The sequence below is a fragment of the Falco rusticolus genome, chromosome 12 (assembly GCF_015220075.1).
Source record: "Falco rusticolus isolate bFalRus1 chromosome 12, bFalRus1.pri, whole genome shotgun sequence".
In the NCBI taxonomy this organism is placed as follows: domain Eukaryota; kingdom Metazoa; phylum Chordata; class Aves; order Falconiformes; family Falconidae; genus Falco; species Falco rusticolus.
Window position 1 is genome coordinate 27337083 of NC_051198.1, and position 20442 is coordinate 27357524.

Here is a 20442-nt window from a genome sequence, read left to right on the forward strand (position 1 = left end):
CTCAGACCATGGAGGGATGTCAATCAGATTTGCAGAAGCCTGTGGCCCAGTGGTTATCTCTCAGAGCGGATGCGAGGTTCTGAATGGGGAAGGAAGCAAGCTGTCAAGTTTATAAAATGCTATGTATAACTTGAATCCTAACAAAACCAGCAGCACAAACTAGTAAAAACCTGCTAACAGATAACAAATACACCTTCAACATTATTTAATAACTAATCATGTCAAGCAAGTTCTATTTCCTCTAGGTCTTCTGGAGTCCTATGCCAATTACCATAGGGAACAGGCAAATGCTGTAGTACAACTTGGTTCTTGACAGAATTTACAGGGCATTTTCATAAGAAAGATATATGCAAAAATTACTCTAAGGAGAGCAAAGGAGTTTTGAAAACTGTATTCAGATAGCAGCTATCAATGCCACATTCAGAGAAAACTTATTGAGTGTGGTTTCTCAATGCCTGTGCTGCAGCAGAACCGTAAAGAGATGGACAAGTATGCTTGCTATCACCAGAGAGGACAGACCCCCAGAAGAATTCTGAATAAACACCAGAAAAGTGACTAGAGAGAAAAAAAGTTCAGGTCTACATTTAGATATATTCCAATGAAGAGATGTAAATCAGTACGGGACAGACCAGACAACAATCAGCCTTGGCTTCCAAATGATGTAGACCAAGGGGAGAGTAACAACTGAAAGAGGTCTAAAAAAAGCAAACAGCCCACAGTGAAAAATTAATGAAAGTGGTGATTTTAATCTTGAAAAGACTTAGGAGAAACCTAAGACAGCCTCATGTACACTAGAGGTAGCTTCAAGAGAATAAACTATCCTCCACTGTCCACAGATAATGAGTACAGAATCCTTAATATACAGAAAGAACTATTTAAATCACATAGTGAAACAAAAACTCCAAGGATAAATCAGAATGGGAGTAAGTTTCCCAATAGAGGCAATACCATCTCAGATTAAAGATACATTTAACTGATGTGCCCAAACTGCAGTCTACAGAACAGAGTCTGCAAGAAAAATCTGTCTGCCCAGACTGCTTCCTGGCATCATTTTCCCCCAGAGCCTCCCAAGATACAGCCAGAGAGAATGTACAGTTATCTTGAAAACCTGTTCCTTGCTGCTCAGAGGGTACTAGAACATCTCCCTCCTTAATAACCAGGCCTGCATCTGCCATGTAGCAGAAAGACATAGAAGTAACCCATTACATCATTCGTTACAGAGCAGCTGCACCCCCGAGTATCTAAAAGGAGTCAATTACATGGACTCTCCCATATATAAGACAGGGAAACGTTACATGTCTTTTAGTTATACAGTAAAGCAGAGATCAACACAGACCAAGACAGAGCATCTTCAGGAAAAGCCACATGGTCTAAATCCACACCAAACACTAGAACAGTGAGCTAGGCATCAAGGATCTTCCTAGTCCTATCATAAAACCCAACAGATAAATATTGATGGATCTTAGTTTGGTTGAAGTTAGCAACTCTGGTTAAGCACAGTATGATCAGCAGGTAGATTCCTGGCGTTACAGCGTTCCTCTCTGGTAAGCACACACTGTTGTAATCACAGTTTCTGTCTCCTTCACATGCATGCTCTACCAGCAGGACAAGTACCGCCAGGAGTTGGTAGCACATGCTGTTAAGAATCTAGCTGTTCCAAATCTATCAGTATTTCAAATATCATGGCACATTATATTTGGCTTATTATTTCAATTTTTAAAGAACACCAGAAATTACACTGTAATATGGTTTAAAAAAATATAACCTTCGGAGTTAAAAACCAGTACAAGAGTTAAGAACAACTAATAGTTCTGGTTGCTTATTTATGAGAGGAAGGAGTGACTTATGCTTGTACAACCATTAAAAAGTCTTGGTTATATACTTACTCCTCTCACTCCTCCCACCTTTTTTCTCAAACTATCTCTGGCTTAGATGAACTGAGGGGTAAATGAACAGCCAATAGGTTTCTTCAATGTGTAGCGATGTTTTTTGCACATTAACCAAAACTTGTTCTGAATACCAAATTGAGAAGATTTTGCAGTTTAAGCGGTGTCAAAATACAGCATTTGAGAGCTTCAAACTTGAACATGCTTATTTTTAAGAAATTAGAAAAAGTTGGAAATTAAAGGAGAAACAGATGGCAAGTTTTTTCCTCCATTGGAGAGCTGAAGCACAATAACTGGTGTACCACACCTTCTGATGCTGATCATTTAATCCACGATGATCGAGGGCCCTTTGTCTTCAGTGGCCATATAATGTTCCCTGTGTTTTGAAGGATTAAGGTATATACTGAATAATTTAATGTTTTGACAGATCAGGCCCACAGTCTTAAGTTAGTCAACAAGAAAACAAGTTGGGGCATAGCTAATGAACATCCCTGACAACTCTGAACAACACCCCAGAACCAAAGGACAGAAACTCTTTGAAAAATAAAAAGCCGTCAGCTCTTGCAGAAAACACTGAGCTGAGACCATGAAATCACCTGCTCTTCAAGCAGTTCCCTACCCTTCTATTCATTAGAGACTTTCCAACCTCTGCAACACAGAAAGAACCTAAAACCAAAACCAAAAAGCAGCCTTAAAACCACAGTCAAATTCTTTCTGCAAACTAGAATCCAGCCTCTATTGTAAGGAAGGAAAAATAGCACATAATCATTCACATGCTTCAACACCCTTTTTACATAATTCTGCATATAGTGTATGCATACAGGTATTAATTAATGACCAAGAGCTGGTAGGCTAGTGTGACTAAGCACATGTACACAAAGATGTATTCATTTGTTTTCAACAGCTAAACAGCTGGACTACTTGTATCAGATCTACAGGATTTGCCCCAATTTATTTTTAACTTTGGGGAGAAAATGATACATATGAAAAGCTGCCTGTTTTGTAATAGCCCTATTTATTGCAGCAGAGCAGATGAGTTTAAAAAAATAATAAGAAGAATGAAGATAGTATGCAGTACCCATACACTGATTATTTTCATCTGGCAACCATTAACACGCAAATTGATTGTTGCTTTACTTGCTCCATCTTTTTTGCTCATTTTCCATTGCTACTCCGTTATACATTAATGTATAACAGTACAAACCCCTCAAAGTAAAAAAGTAAAGATCAGTGCAAACAAAAGGAAAAAAATACTTTAAACAGCATTTCTTCTACCAGTTCATCTTTGCTCTCTATCATTTGCCTCTCCATCCCAAAGTTACCTTGGAAAATCTCTGTGGAGATTTTCTTTAGCCCTGAATGCTGTCAGCAAAATTATAGCTGTTACCAGACTTAGAGGAAAAAGGAGAGGGTGGGCTACACGATTAACAGAAACTAAGAGATTACTCCTGCAACAATATAGTTGGATTTAGAGTTCAGTTACCTAAAAGTGGAGGGATAGTTTAGACAAATAGAACATAAAAATGAATTTATCAGTATTTTAAAGCATTTAACTTTCAGATGCTCTTTGTCCTACAACCAGAATGTTTTTAGAACATCTATTTTCTACTTTTGAGTTCCTTGAAGATTTATCCAAGTAGCCTAACAACAGACTACTTTTAACTTGCATCTCAAATTTCCCAATTCCCTATGCATATTCTAGAACTTTTCCATTCTACACATTAAAATAAGTTCATTTCATTAAAGTTACAGATAAAACCATTAGCTTCACAATTAAATTGCCTTCTCTTCCTGAGGAGGGAGGCAGAATGTGGTTTTACAAATTCCTATTGTTTCCTGTGCCAAAAGATACCATTAAAACAAGTCGTCATGGCATTGAAAGCCACAGGCAGTATTCTCATCCTCGCCAAACAGTGCTGCAACAGAAGCAAAGATTCATCTTCTCAAAAGAGAAAGCAGAAAGCCCCCAATCATCCCCATCCACGTCTTTAAATCATTTCTCTGTAACAGAGCTCAGGTCTGAGTTCACCAAATACAGAACGCCATAACTGTTTCTTAAGGTTGCATTAGGTTCTCTTTGTGTACACAGAGAAACGTTTTTCATTGGGTCTGCTTGAGAACAGGCACACAAGGCTCTGGCACTGAGCTCTGAATTAAGCAGCAGAATACAAGAAAGAAAATGGTATTACTAAAAGCTGTTTGCTCCTTTAATGATGCTTTATACATTAAAGGCATCCCCTTGGCAAAGTGAGCAAGAGAACAGTACTGAGAGATACTTCAAATCTTTTCTAACTTCATTTTGACTCTTCCTTTTGACTTCTGCTTTATTGAGAAGCCACACATTAAGTAAATTTACAGTAACATTTAAAAAAACCCAGCTATGTACAAATCAGCTTCAGAGTGACAGTTTAAAGAGATGTTAAACTGAAATATGCTATTGTCTAAGAACAGAAACAGCAACAGTATTTGACCTGCTAATTTTAGTACCTAACTTAATTTCTTAAATTTCTTAAAAAAGTACCTGCTTAATTTTAGTACCTAACTAGCATAGATTTTCTTAAGTTGCCGTTTGAAATCCACAATAAAATTCACAGGACTACTTGAATATGACTGATCATTATCCAGGATAAGCGTCACGGCACATAAGACACAATGCACGCGTTTTATTCTTAAAAGTACAGCATTAAAAATCCACAGCTTTCAAGTTTCTCTATTTCAGTTATCCATATCGCATGACAGCCTTTGAAGCAAAGATCAAACTAACATCCTTCTAGATTTCAAATAATATTTCTGCCTTCTTTTCCACTACAGAAGTCTAACTAGATTATAAAATAATGCCTTACCAAATGTTGTCATTTGTCCGTTACTTAATTACTGGTTCCAGAGCCACAGAAGGTAATTTTCCCAAACATGCCCTAAACATTTATTCCAGAATCCATCGAGAGCAAGTGCAGAGTTTGGATGCTGATACTGGTTGGTTTTAGCACTGGGGGGAACAGGGAGGTTGGGAGGGGAGGTATCAACAATAATTCAAATATCAAAGTCAATTCTAATCATTAAAAATTACCTGGGTCTTTTGGTTTAAAGATTCACATAGTGCCATCTGCATTAACTTTCTCTGCATCACATTTAAAGGTTTTTCAGAATTTTTAGCTTAAGACTTTTTTCCATACAACAAATTTATCCCTTTTGAAGTCTTAATGTGTTGCTTGGCAATACCATCCCACCTCGGGGAAGATAACCACCACCCCCTTTTTGTCTGGTTGTGTGGCACAGGTGTCCCATCCATCTGAAAACAAAGAAAGGCTCTGCAAGTACGCTGACGTCACCGCAGCTACAGCGGGCACCAGAATAGAAACCCAAATATATACTTCATACTACAGTCCTACAGGAAGTCAGAACCATACCCTCCTGTTAAAGTATAAAATGAACGTGCAGAGGGATGTGCCGGGAATACAAATTTAATATATCCTGTACCAAGTGACATTCTGTTTGTTGCATAGCAACAGGAATCTACTGCAGAAAAACAATATGGAACTTTTTTTTTTAACTTGCCAAGCTTCAATTAACCCCAGACTTCCTGAGAAACAGAATATCCACGGCATAAACATTACCCTCATCACCAAGCTAACCAAAGATGCTATTGTCCAACACTTGCCCTGTTTTACATTAAAATGATTCTGTATATTTAAGTGGTTGTAGGGTATGGTGCTGCTGAGAGAAAATTCATTGCTACAGTGCAAATGGACAGCAACATTTTAATTTGATAGAAACAGCCAAGAAAAAGTTCTTAGATGCATAAAATTCCCATTCTTAACTGTGGAAAGCTTTCATTATTTTATACAAGATTTTTGTCATACTATGTAAAAAAATAAAGCTCTAAAATTCTAGAAGAAAAGCCTATGGCTTTATTTCTAAATTGTTTTGTTATGTTTGTGTTCTGCGTGTTTGTCTGGGGGGCTGGTTTTGTTTTACAAGAAGAGTACCAACCCAAACTACTTTGAATTTAAGATCTGTTACGAATTTTGAAGCTAAACTATGTGTGGACATCTAAATTGTGTTCCTTGACATGGGAGAGACAGCCTTTTGCAAGACAGTATGAATTGCATAAAATTTCTCCCCCTTCCCCAAATGGGAAAATTATGATCACTCAGCTGGCTGGGAAATAGATACACTGATATATCGTAAGTGATATGAAATATGCAAAACCAAACTGGGGAGAATCCTCTCAATTTTTTGTTTCTTAGTAGTTTTTAAACACACACACACCCTGCTCCCAGATAAGACCACGGTACCAAAATATCTAATGACTCTGCTTTGGGGTGAGTCCACTCCTACACCCACCCCAACTGCAGACACACTTGAAGACAGGGAGCTCAGTTCACTTCAGAAGGAAAATATGCACAATTTCAAATATACAGGATGTTGAATACTGAGATTGCCACTATATAAATCACCAAACCTGAAAGCATTCCCGAGTTACACTAACAGCTCAGTCTTCATCCTAACACCACCTACAAAACAGGCACAATTTACTCAGAAGAACAAGTTAAGGAAAAAAGTTCTGAAGGCCTTACTATATAAGCCCTAGATAACAGTAAGCATACTGTTAACAAACAAGCTCACAAACACTTCCCAACTCAAAACAGGTAAGCATTTCTCATACCAGTCACTTCTCTCCCTCTTTATTCACAACTAGTGAACCACAGAACGGCCCAGACAGAAATCATCAAGACACTTGATCGTAAGTGCAGACTGTGCATCAAATATTGGGAATCCTAACAGGTGAACACCCTCACACACAGGCAGCACACTGAGGTTAACGGCTTGTATCAGAAAGTGTTTTCTTCACATTGTTGGGGCAGGGAGATGTGCAAGAGGAGAGGTTGCTTGTTTTGCATCCATCTGCCCTAAGAAGTGGACACACACAAATCAAAGGCAAGATATTCAAAGTATTCAGAAATGGCTTAACTGTACACTCTTCTGTCCTGTGATGGCTAAACGAGGACTTCAACAAGGCAAAAATAAAATCCTACTATTAAGTATTATTAAGCATTAGTCATGTCTAGAGATGTAACCCTTTCAATGCAACCCACTTTTATCTGCATCTTACAGATTTACTATACACAAGCCACACTACTGACCAATACCATGTCCCAACAAAATTATCACAGATGGGCTTCTCAAACATGGAACTGAGCATTTTTCCCCCCCCCCCAGTGATTCCCAGCAGTCAGATGGCTTCAAAGGAAAATACACCTTCACACTTTACACAGGAACAGTAACATTTGAAAAGTATTCTTAGAGATTTACTTTTTTGACATTTTTCTCGCAATGCAACCTCCCCTTCTTTTATGCAGACATCATCTTTGCAGAGTAATGCAAAAACAAATGGTAATTTAAATAGTATCTTATAGCTGCTTACCTGTTTTGAAGCACCTAATTCCTTATTCCTTGAAATAAGGATTATGCCAAATATTGCTACTTGGTCAGACTCCAAAAATAGGGGCTACCTATAAGAAATAAACCACACAGCAACATTTACCTTTATCTGCAACGTGCCTGTAACAATCCACACAGTACAAAATCTCCACATGGTGTCTCCAAAGAATTGAATAACTTTCTCAGGAACTCAGTACTTGAATGTCTGAATGCTTGCCCGTGTCCTGTTCCCCATCACTGCTGCAGTTGATCTAATAAAAGATACTGCCTCTCTCCTTATAAACATTTGTCTTGTTTATAGTCTTAGAGCAACACAGCCACAGCAACAATAGTTCATACCTGCAAGCACCCTCTGTTTACCTTACTGCCATCCATTTGTGGATTTAGCTACTATTAGAAACGGTGGCAATTACATGAACAAGAACTGTTCTATTAGTGAGTAAGAAATGTACAGCAAGTAAAGATATACAGATACCCTCTGGTTTCAAAGCTGCCTTTATAGCATGCCAAACCGAGAAGCCCAAGATTGCTATTCTTCCAAACTTTAGGAAAAGCCTACTTGAAGATATTGCCAAAACACAAAATAAGTCCCTGAATCCTTACCTCACACCTTAAGTTGTAAGGTCAGACTAAAGTTCAGCAGTAACAATTCTCGAGACTAATTTCAACATATGATGCAGTTAACTGAGCTAATCACTTAAGGGCTATTAGACTCATCACACTACTGTGGAAACGAGAACAGTAGTTACTACCAGCATCCTTAAGATTACAGCACAAGATTTTAGGTGTGCTGAATTTTTTAATTTACTTTTTCTATGTATTTGATGCTTTGGTTGTCTTCCTCAGTCTCAAGCCAAATTTTTGTCTGAAACCCACTACTTGCATTTCCAACTCGGTGGCTAAAAACCCAACAAGACTACTGAAATGCTACAAAAAAACTCATTCTCAATTACTCTCCAAAACACATAACACTGAACAAACAGCTGAATTACCAGATTCAACTTCTGTTTAAGTTTATTAGCAACAACTTCCTAAAGTGCTCTGGCTATTCATCTGCTTTTCCTTCTACTCATGATTAGACGTGGATTCCCTGCTAGCTTTCTAAGATGAACCTACCTGAAATTCAACAAGGCCAACCGCAAGGTCCTGCACGTGGGCCAGGGCAACCCCCAGTATCAATACAGGATGGGTGGAGAATGGATTGAGAGCAGCCCTCAGGAGAAGGACTTGGGGGGGTGCTGGTGAACCAAAAAGCTCAACATGACCCATGCAATGTGCCGCTGCAGCCCAGAAAACCAACTGTACCCTGGGCCGCATCAAAAGCAGTGAGCCAGCAGGTCAAGGGAGGCCATTCTCCCCTTCTGCTCTCTCAAGACCCCCACCCCTGCAGTGCTGTGTTCAGCTCTGGGGGCCCAAGAAGGACATGGACCTGTTGGAGCCAGTCCAGAGGAGGCCACAAAGATGATGAGGGCTGGAGCACCTCTCCTGTGAAGACAGGCTGAGGGAGTTGGGGTTGTTCAGCCTGGAGAAGAGAAGGCTCCAGTGAGACCTTATATCGGCCTTCCAGGACCCTAACCGGGACTTACAAGAAAGATGGGGACCAACTTTATTAGTAGGACCTGTAGCGACATGACAGAGAGGGTAGATTAAGATGAGCTGTTAGGAAGAAATCCTTCACTGTGAGGGTGGTGGGGCACTGAAACAGGTTGCCCAGAGCAGCTGTGGGTGCCCCATCCCTGGGGGTGTTCAAGGCAAGGCTGGACGGGGCTGGGAGCAACCTGGTGTAGTGGAAGGCGTCCCTGGCATGGCAGGGGGCTTGGAACTAGATGATCTTGAAGGTCCCTTCCAACCTAAACCATTCTATGATTCTATCTCCTCGGTCTTCTCTTGGTCAAAAGAACTGGGTAGGTCTTGCTCATCTTCACTCAGACAGCAGGCTCTAACTAACAGAAAAGCAGTGACTACCATAATTGTGACTACTGTCTCCATACTTACGTTTCAGATCAGATGGTTCACATCCGACTAGGAAGGGAGTCCTGTGTTGAAAAAGTGCTTATTTCATATACATACACACACAAATGGAGACACAAAGTATCACCTACTTCCTTGCACCATCCTCCTCGTTCTACTCCGGCAGTGATTCAACTAAATACCTCAGTGTATAACAATAATTTAAAATACAATAGTAGCTTCTCGAGTTCTGACTATATTCAGAGGCTTCTATTGAAGTAGGAATATTCTGAACTGGAAGAAAAAAAAAAAGTAGTTTCCAAGTAAATTCAACATTTTTGCTAGAGTAATATGTAACTACAACTGAACTACACCCGCTCTTAAGTAATACGTTCAGTGACTAGACCTACATATACAAATGCTGAGCTTCAGCACTGATTATATTCATACCAGTGCTGTCATTTACTACTTTGATTTATTATCTCTGCCATAATTATGTTCATTTGGATTAGGTTTCATGATTTTGTCAGTCTGGCCACAACATCTATTTCAGACAATAGATAACAATGTTTATTCTCAAGTCATAAAGTCCATTTAACTTAGTCCACAGTAGCGAACCGCAGTTTTCTAAAAATGGGTTTTGTAAATGCATTCAAGAACACAGTACAAGTTTTCTACTAAAGCTTCACTGTGTTCAATCTTAAGGAAAAAAAAATTGTTCCGTTAACTTAGACAGTACTTTTATACGAGTCAGCACTGTTTAACGGACTGAGGTTTGCCAAAAGGATCGTACACTTTCCTCAAATACCAACAAGTGTTCAAGACAGGAGAGGAAATAAAAGGTGTACACATCACTATGCACTGTTTATAAATGACTCCAAGCTTTTAAAAGAAAGCAAAAAAGGGAAAAGATTTATAGAACAGGAAAACATACAGAGAAAACAAGTTTTCAAATTAAGTAGCAGTGTACATTGTTCACTGTAATGCATTACTGGCATTAACATCTACAGTAGCTAGAAAAGAAAACTTCTTGCTACCCTAGAGTTGGAAGCTTGGTACCTGAAAACCACTTACATTTAACAAAAGCTATTTCAAGAGCTAGCAATTTTAAGCAGCAACACTACCAGGTCCAAGGCCCAGATTTACTCAGAGCATATGCTTAAGTCAGATTTGCAAAGCCAACCAGAAAGCTGAATGGAACCTAAAAATACCAACCACCTCTTTCCACCAATGCCAGTAAAAATACCACTAATACAGCAGTATTGAAAGTTTTGTTGGAAATACATGAACTGCAACAGAATCTGAATCATCTTCCCATTTAGTATTTGCATTTTCAATCCCATCCAATAAGAAAAAAAATGCAACTTCGGTGGAAGATATTTCTAGCAGATATGACCATGGATGAAGACATATACTGGTCTACACAACTGAAATATAAAAGCTTTTACCAGTAGCTAGAGGAGACCACAGTAACACACTCCCTTAATTGCATGCACTTCACTGCTTCAGTTAAAAACCTGGTACCACAGTACAGAAACCTGCAATACAGTGCCAGCAGTCCATCGCCTAAAAAAACCATTTTAAGTGTTTAACTATATTTTTGGAAATTGCTTTAAGGAGAATGACACATACATAGAAATTGATTTCCTCTTGAAAGAAAATCAAAGTATCTCTCTAGTTGCTATAAAACTGCAACTAAGGCACAATAGAGGCTTTAGCTATACCAATGATTAATCCTGTTCCATTACTGTTCTACTGAATTCCAAATTTTAAAACTTTTTCTCTTTTAAACACAACCACCTTACCTGACCTTCCTTATGGAACCTGCAATAAGTATAGACTGCTTTGTAATCTGATTCAGGAAACAGAAAAGAAGTTTCAGATTTGTGAAAAATAACAAAAGAATAAGAGAACATTTGATACAAAATCCTTCCAATCTTGTTTGTGCTGCGAACTAGGAGTTTAGACAGTTATTTCTGGCAGCACACCAGTCCAGCAAAGTAGCATTTTTGTATCACCCTCTGGAGTGCAATCAGTTTCCACTGCTCTCCCTCATACTTCACTGGGTGTCAGCACCTTTCTTTACCATAATTTAAAAAACAGAAAAGAAAAAAAAAAAAGAACAGAACCCATAACACCAACCTATACACTTAGCAAAGAAGCATACTAGTTTTGGACTAAACTGAAACAGGTTTTACTATTCTTCTTTTATAGAAGCCAGCTTCACCAGGAGAATTTTCAATACGTGAAAAACTAAGAACAGGTATTTTTTTGCCTATTGACCATGTTTTCTTTTAACAACCTCTACTCACAGAGAGCAAGAGAATCTTACTTGAACTCCTCACATTAACTTGTGCATTGATTCCTGGAACATGTGCTTGCTACTAGCAGTTCAACTGGAAAGACTAATCCAAAGTAGATCAACAATTCATCTCGCGTCACATTGAACAGCTCCGTTTCCTCCACCCGGCTGTCACCGGCATTTGGGCAGTAAACCCAGAAAAATGTCACATCATCTCCCAAGAAGCAATTCCATCAGCTGCCCGTAAGTGTCTACAGAACCGTAATATTAGGAACGGCACATGCATAACACTGTCAAAAGGTGGCAAGCATGATTTTCACATTCTTTTTTGGAACTTTTTAAACATCAGTCATGAAACAGCTATGGTAAAGGAGACTTGTAATAACCAACAGGAGAGAGGCATATGAATTATTACAACAATTAATTGGGAGTATCTGAAATAAAACTCAATGTTTTCCTCTAAAACCTGCATTGTTAGGGAACATTTCAAAATGAGGCAAAATTACTTCAGACTCAGCTACTTAGACATATGTTTTTATTTCTTAAGTTAGAAAATTTGAAAGTTAAAATAAGGTAGTGCAGCCATTTCTGAAAGGGAAAAAAATAGATTCTGTATGTTCTTCAACAAGCCTTGCTCTTTTCCAGGTTTGTGACAGTACATGGGACGTTAGGGCAGGGGAGGGACAGGAGGGACACAACACTGGCTCTTCATCTGGCAGGTTTAAATACTGACAGATACAAAAGTGGCTTTGCTCTCTCATATTAATCCCAAGAGAGATGTCAACAGCCCAAGAACACGAGGTAGTTTTACAGAATTCACAAGGACTGGCAGGGAAAGCAGGGGTGGGGTGAGGCAGTGAGGCAGGCACCATGAAAAATTAAAATACATTGAAGCTGTTCAACAAGGCTTGCATGACTTCTGTCTCTGCTAGATTTACGTTTAGCTACTATTAAAAGTCAAATTTCTGTATTTCTTTTTAATCAAACATAAAAAGCACATATCTTCTGCTTTCCCTCAACACCACAGCACTCTTAAAACCCAAACATGTCTGGATGTTTAGAGAGCTGGCACATGTATTTCTACACTGCTGAGTGGAAGCAGGCATGAACTGTCAAGAGCAATTCTAGATGAAAGGTCAAAGTAAAGGCGGCAATAATATCTGTTTCACAAAATACATTCACTCTCTAGTAATGAAAGCAAATGACTATCCAGTGGTTCAATAACCTACTTCTATAACAGTTCTGCATGAAATGCAGAAACTGGCATGGCAAGCAGTCCTCGTTACACAGTATTTCCAATCACATGCCTGAGGCAGCGCAGAAATACCTCACTTCGGGCATAAGCGTGCTAGCAAAGCACCCGCCAAAACAGGTGCTGGAAGAATAACTCCTCTCCTTTTTATGGAAGTGTAGAAAAAAAGGCTTTTATGCTACCGTGGTCTGAAGTAGGACACTAACTCGGTCTTATTTTCTGACCTCCAACAACAAACAACACAAAGCCCTGAATCAGAGTCAAGAAAAAACTTGTACATACCCTTCCAGAGAGCATTCCTGAATTATACACACTCCCAGACTGTTTCTAATTTTTAGAGGCTGACAACATAATTGCTAAGATGGTCATAAATAGCTTTTTCTTAAAAAAAAAATAAAATAAAATAAAATATTCTGATTCTTGCATCCTCCATTCACACAGTAATATTTTAAAGACTTACACTTTTACTATTGAAATAATTCACTGAACTATCCAGAGACCTTGAGGGCAAAACAGTTGTCAGATTCCATGTCAGGTGGGCAGAAACAACCCGTCCTAAAACTACTTGCAACTGTCACAAATAAAGTGCTAGCTAAAGACTGTACTTCTATCAGACAGATGACTCAGTCCATCTGTTAGTTTACTTAAGAACAAGGAAAGTAACCTAAATTCTTGTATCCACCTGAAAAAGAAGAAAAACCAACCCTGCCTACACCACCAATTTTAATGAACAATTTTAGGAACTGTATCGGTTGCAGTTATGCGTATCCAGTCTAATTTAACTGCATGCCTGCACTTCCAACATTTTGTCAAATATTTCTCAACTAAATTAAGCTTTCTGCTTCAAATATGCTATTCATGCAAGTATTAAAACTAAAGTAAAGGCGCAATTCCAAAGTGCTACCCTACATATTGATGTACACAAGTTAATGCCACCATTGTAACTAATGGCTTTGCTACTCTGGTATTTTACTACCTTAAATAACTGCAGTTATTGCAGTAGACTGAACTATACTACTGTCATTAATAATACAATGCTCTTGTATACCCGCTTTTCTGGAAACCCTAGGAAACGTGTGTGGGTTCCTTCAAGAATTCCTAGTCCTAATGAAGGTACACATTTTGCTACTTCTGCCATGGGCTTTCACTCATGTATTGAAGACATTAAAAATCATTGAGTATGGTATCGGATTTCTCAGCACAATGTTTAAAATATAATGAAGGCTTACTAACTCAGGCACAAAATACATTGACTTTTAGATGGTAACATGAATTACATTCTAAAGCAACACACTTGAGCAGAAAAGCCGCTGAATGTAAGTACGCACAAATTTTAATATGGTTTAGAGACCACCAATTCAGCTATCTTTCTACCTTGAACACACACATAAGGATATGACACGATTTTCTAAAAAGGCAAAATCTGTAATAATTTAGCTGCTTGCTATATCTAAATAGAGAGTGAACATTCACACATATGATATGCATATGTGTGAATTGTAGCACAACTGTGTACATCATAAACACAAATGAATATACCGGACTCTGGAAATACTAGAATTTAAAAGTCAGAAAAATACTGTTTCTTTCCTGGTTTCTGCAACTTGAGTAATGAAACCAGACTAAGCGGTCTGCTTTCTGACTAGCACACTAATGAAAAACAATTCTTTCCCACACAAAGAAATGGATGTAGTAATCCCAAGAGAAGGCTGTACAGTTTGATTAAAAAAAAAAGTCAGTATCTTGGAAAGCTCATTTATTTTTATTGGAGTTAGCATACAAAATGAGCTAGATACCAAAAAAAATAAAAATCTAAGATAATTCAGTTAACCTTCACTGTGGAGTCCCAGCTCCAGCAGTAGTTATGTTTATCAGCTTCTGCAATAGAGATTTCAACATATGCTTCAATAAAAGTCTGTTCACACGTGTTCTTGTACAAATACGATGAGGTTACGCCATTACTAGAACTGGAGCACCAAACTGTGTTGTTACCTAGATCTTGGCTACCTTCTCCCCACCACCATATTCAAGTCAGCTAGTAAATGGAAACCTCTCTGAATATGACTACTCCTGGATACCTATTATGAAGTAAGTGCATTCAGGAAATTGTATTAAGAGTAATACTTAGCTAACCACAACACAGTAAGAGCAACAGGTGTTCAGGGGAATCAACTGTTTACCTACAGTGGGGGGAGATACACACACAAGCCCTATTCAAGCTGGCTCCTGAACCAAGTAACTTCATACTTAGGGTTAGACCATTTAAGTGGGATATTTAATATTCAAAGTCTACCAGGAACCTAAAACCCCTAACAGATGCTACTCAAATAGCATATAATTTTAATTCAAATACAAAACGGACTTCTGCAAGAATTAATTATTGTGTACTGCTGATGTTTGTGTCTTACTGAACTGCTGATTCTTTTAGAATAAGAAGATGCTCTTTACAATGTTTAGTTTTATTTGACATAAGGAAAACCAGTTTGCTCTTCAATAACTGACCAGCTAATCATCCAGACAAGATGAGAGATCTTAATATGGAATCATCAGAATTAGTTCAGGCTCATGACAGCTGAAGAATAGACTCTCACACATGTATGTGCCAAATGACAGAACAGAAACTGAGGGCTCCCCCCCCCCCCAGCTCATCTCAAAATTACTTCTATTTATTTATTTTTCTATTCTTTGGAGCACCAACTGCATACTTAACCTGCAGAGCAGCAATGGCAGAATGCAGTTTATGCATTCCAAGAGACCATCAACATCATATCTAAGGTATGGTTTTAGTATTAACTGCTAAGATTTACCACCACTTGCACACAGCGGAACTATATATAAACGCTGATCACTTGTCCCATCCACCTTGTCACTCCTCCCCCATCACAACTTGTCTTGACCAGCAAATACACAATAAAAGACACTGCCTAAACAACATACAGCGTGAAGATATTGTTTAAACATGTTTCAGGAATATACCATCAATAGTAGTCTAAACAAGTCCAAAGAGCAAGCATGCAGTGAAAGCTTGCCATTGTACTGGAGTCAGACCAATTAAATAAAACTGAGTCAACTTAAGTGCCTCTATAGAGAGAAAATACTTCTTTAACCACATCATTTTCTTAGACTGTGTAGTTTAATTGGTCCACTTTGCTTGTTTTTTCAAAAGGCTTGGAACCAAGCGTTCTCAAAAGTCAGACTTCTCTGAAATACCCAATGACCATTCACAGAGCGACCATCCAACTTGCAACTACATTTCCCTCTTACTAGCTTAAGGCTCTGCACTCATAAGCAGGTAAGAAGTTTCAGACCTATAACTCAGTCATCTGCCTGTATTTACTAACTGCTTCAAGTCAACTATTCAAACATCTAAATAAGCAACCTAAGGGTAGGTTCAACCTAGGCACTTTCCTGTTATGCTGGTTAAGAGAAATATTTGTGCTCCCTCCAAGCTGGCAAAAGTCCTAGCACGCATACAGTTACATCAGTGAAAGAGCAGTTTTGCTGTATAGCTTACTTCACTCAGCATCACCCACACAATCAAAGTACTTTTTGCTATTAAGAAAACCAAATTTCTACCGGGCTTCTCCAAATATTTATGCCAGCTCTTGCTAGATTAACAGCAGTCATTGTGCTGAAGACTGTCAAGATAATTAAAAAAACAAAACCAAACAAAAAACACACAACAAAATCACCTCTGTTTAAAGGTTCTGGATACAAAGTGTAAGTTTTCCAAGTTGTAACTTTTTATTTGCAGGGTATCTGAATTCTACATGAGCAACACGAATATGTGAAAATAAATTATCACAAGACAAAGGAAACCTTAAAATAACGTCGGACATGAATACCCACAGTTAACAAAGAAAACTAGAGGGAAATACAGGAACACAATTCTAAACAAAACAGCAGGGAGACTGTTCCCATGCTTCCCGCTGCAAGGCTACCCTTTCCACTGAAGGCACACACACGTCAGGCGGGGGGAACCCTTAAAGTTAAAAAAAAAAAAATAACGTAATTACGATTTTCCTGTAATTTACAGCAAATTCTAAGGGCTCATTAGTTTTATGCGGGAGAGGAATTTGCTGATGTTCATCATACACACCTTGCCGACCCATGCTCCAGAAGGACCTCACTCACGACTTACGGTCATCTTTAAGACAAAGAAGGTTCAAATCCAACTGCAAGGCAGAGTATCTTCCGCGGCGGGGGGGCGGAGGGAGTAGCTGGGCTCCCCCGGGGTTTAGCCGAGGGACAGGCCTACAGGGAGCACTACGTCCCCCAGAGCCCGAGCAGCGCCCGGGCCACCGAGCCGCGTTTCCCACCGGGTCCTGCAGCAATCCAGCAAGGAGATTATGGAAACGGAACAGGCGCTAAACGGAGCTGGGGGGGGGGGGGGGGGGGCAGGGGGGACGGGCCAGTGAGGCAGAAAATCGCCTTCAAATGAATGAGGCGGCGGGCGCGGGAGTCCCCGGCAGGCGGGCAGGGGGGCACCCCCCGGCCCCGGTCCCCCGCCGCGTCCACCTCAGTGTTTACATCCGACACCTCCGAACGCGACACTTCCCCGGCTGCCGAGAGGGGGATCCCCCCCCGCCCGCCCCCGGCGCCTCGTTATTGATTACACAGGGAAAAGCCCAGCTGCTGCTGCAATGCAACACGCGCCTTAACGGGAAAGGGAAGGAGGAAAAAAAAAAAAAAATACACCACACCAACACCGGGAGAGAAAGAAAGGAGACCGGCGACCCGCGCTCCCGCCGGCCGGCGCGAACCGCAGCGGCCAGTCCGGGGGAGGCGCCGAAGCGGGGCCGCCCCCCCCCCCCCCCCGGCCCGGGCCCCGCTGCCGCCCCGCGAGCGCAACTTCGCCGCCGCGGGGGACGGGGACGGCGGGGCCGCCCCTCCCCCACCCGCCACTAACAATGGGCCCCTCCCCCACCGCGGGGCTCCCCTCAGTCCGGCCCCCTCCCCCTCCGCCGGCCGAGCGCGCCCACCCCCCCGCTCACGGCTGTGGACCGTTAGAGGCGGGAGACACGGAGCAGCCCCCCCCCCCGCCAGCCCGCCCGCTCCCGGGGCCGGCCCCTCACCTCATGGTGCTGCCGGGGGTCGGCGAGCCGCTCCCGCTTCCTCGGTCGCTCCGCTGTTTCCCCCGCCCCGCTCGGCTCCTCGCCGCTCCGCAGGGGCCGGCGCGTCAACGGACAGCGAGAGCCCCGGCCGCCAGCGCCTCCCCGCCCGTCTCCGCCGCTCCCTCCGCCGCCGGGCCGGGCCAGACCACCGCGGGGAGCCGGGGGGTGGGAGGGGACGAGAGAGGTGGGGGAGAAAGGGGCGGGGAGGAGCGAACCAACGCGCGGGAAGGGGGGGGGGGGGGGGAGGAGGAGGAGGAGGAGAATGGGCGGGCGGGGGGAGCGCGGGGGCGGCCGGAGACACCGGCGGGGCTGAGGGAGCGGCGGCGGGCGGGGGGCGCGGCGGCGGCGCGCAGGGGAGGCGGCGGGGGGGCGGGAGGAAGGGGCGGCCCGCGGAAGCCGCGCCCACCGCCGCGCTGCCGCCCGTGCGACTGAATGGGGCTCGGCGGGCCCGCGTGGGGGCGGGCGGGGGGCCGGGCCGTCCGCAGGTGAGGCGGCGGGAGAGGCTCCTCAGCTCGCCCTGAGAGGAAGCGGCCGCCCCGGCAGCTCCTGCCCTGGCGGCCCCGGGCCATTGTCCTGCGGGGCCGGGCCGGGGGGCAGGCGGGGCACGGCACGGCACCGCGGGAAGAACCTGCTCCCGGGCCCGCCCCTCGGGAAGACGGAACCGGGTCCGCCTCGGGTGCGCCCAGCCGGGAGTGCCGGCAGCGGGGCCCGCGCCGTGACCCGGGGGAGGCGGCGGGCGGGGAAGCTGCGTCCCGGCCGGCGGAGCCGGGCGCCTCTAGGGGCTTGGGGCTCGCCGAGGCCGGCCGTGAGGGGCTGCACCAGCAGAGCCCCGGCCCGGCCCCGCAGCCCCCCGGCACGGCCTCCGCCGGCCCGAGTGCCCGGCTCTGGGCAGCCGCCCCGCCGCAGCCTGTGCGTGGGGAGCAGACGCGCCCCCTGCACCGCCCTGTGTCCGCAGGTGAACGGCTGCGGGTCTGCGTGGGGCCTCCGCTCCCCGCCGCCCCGCGGAGCCCGGGGCCTGAGGCGTGCTTTCGGGGGTGCAGGGGTCTCACTTCAGCTTTGCATCTTTCGCCAGCCCCACGCCTATTCTGTGCACAGGTTTACATTGGCCTTTCCCACTCCCCGGGGATCCGGCACACGGCATGCCGAACTTTAAGCCAGCTCCTGCTCAGCTCCTCTCTGACAAGCTCCCAATGCCCGTTCCCCTTGTCTCCATTAACAGAAGCGATGAGCAAGGATCTTTGCGATTTCCAATGACGTTGAGGCATCTTAGTGCTTCTGCCTCTCTGATTTCATTCTTCCCTAACAAGTACCCGTGTTTTCTAGGGTTTAGTTGTTAAAAATGTGTTGTGCGTGAGAAACAAATACATATACTTTAAAAATTTCTAGACTGTGAGATATAAAAAGGTAAATAATTTAAAAAAAAAATATCTTTATGCATTTCTGATCTGGGCTTCGCACATCTAAGGGTTTTTACCATGAACCTCAGTTATTTGATGCTATGCATACAACATCTTCCCTGATCAGTGTGGTGTCTGAGGCAGGGTCATCCACCACCAATTAATGGTGTCAGGAACACGGTGAGAGAGGACCCAGTCAATGAGAAAAATGGTCAATTGTTAGAAAATACTAAACCAGGGAAGAAGGACAGGCTTTGAAACTGAAGCTCATGAATAACAGTTTAGTAAGAATGTTAACATGTTTTTACTGGCATAGGGATGATGTCAATGAAAATGTTGCAGTAGAGGTGAATCACAAAATGCAGATGAGTAATCAGAAGAGAAGCAGCATCACACTCTTAAAAATTAAGTGTGTACCTTTGACAACAATGTAAATGCAGACTGAAAAAGGGGACGCAAATGAGTCTGGTAAATAAATTTACCTCAGTTGTTTCCAGCAAATACCAAGGACTCTTAACAACTTGACACTGGACCTCAGTTCTTAAAGCATCACAGACTTTCTAAGACCTGGACTTCCTATCACCAGAAAATCCTCCAAATAAAAGGTTTGAAAAGGAAGCCATTCTGACAGTGAAAAGTATCTTGAAGGCAGCCAAATATAAATGTTAAGATCTATATGTAACCAATACATCTGTGTATCTAAATAGATATATCTAAAATATATATCTAACGGGCTTCAGCAGCTATATCAGTAGAAGGAATGGCAGAGACAGTTGGAAGAAGAAATGTGTTCTAAGATCCCACTTGTCCTATACCAGAAGAAATTAGGATCATAATGTGACTGTTCTGATACAACTGTTTGGTCATATTAGTCAAATCTAAAAGAGGTTTGGCTGTGACGGGTATGCAAAAAACACTGAAAGGATGTCTGGGCTGCAAGTCTGCCTGAGAGGGAATGACAATAGCCAGAAGCTGTTAGTCCCGCAAAATAACTATTATCGTTATTTGTGTTATATTACTTGGTGTTCTTAGCCAAATCAGATATGGTCATAGCTGGATTTCTCAGGACATACTCTGTGGTACAATAGAATTTGTAAAA

General features: G+C 42.4%; 1 protein-coding gene across 7 annotated transcripts in view; it reads right to left on the reverse strand.

Moving 5' to 3' along the window:
* ENAH (ENAH actin regulator) overlaps positions 1–18105 on the reverse strand; it is a 99431-nt gene extending 81326 nt beyond the window's left edge. For 2 of the 7 annotated variants that reach the window (XM_037405325.1, XM_037405323.1), the window contains exon 1: positions 17908–18098. In XM_037405325.1, the coding sequence (XP_037261222.1) occupies positions 17908–17912 (5 nt within the window). In that variant the 5' untranslated portion in view covers positions 17913–18098. Of the gene's footprint in view, positions 1–16931; positions 17171–17907 lie in introns of those variants that run through there. The other 5 variants (XM_037405315.1, XM_037405321.1, XM_037405322.1 and 2 more) reach the window with 5 other exon arrangements.
* Between the last annotated feature and the right edge of the window lie 2337 nt (positions 18106–20442).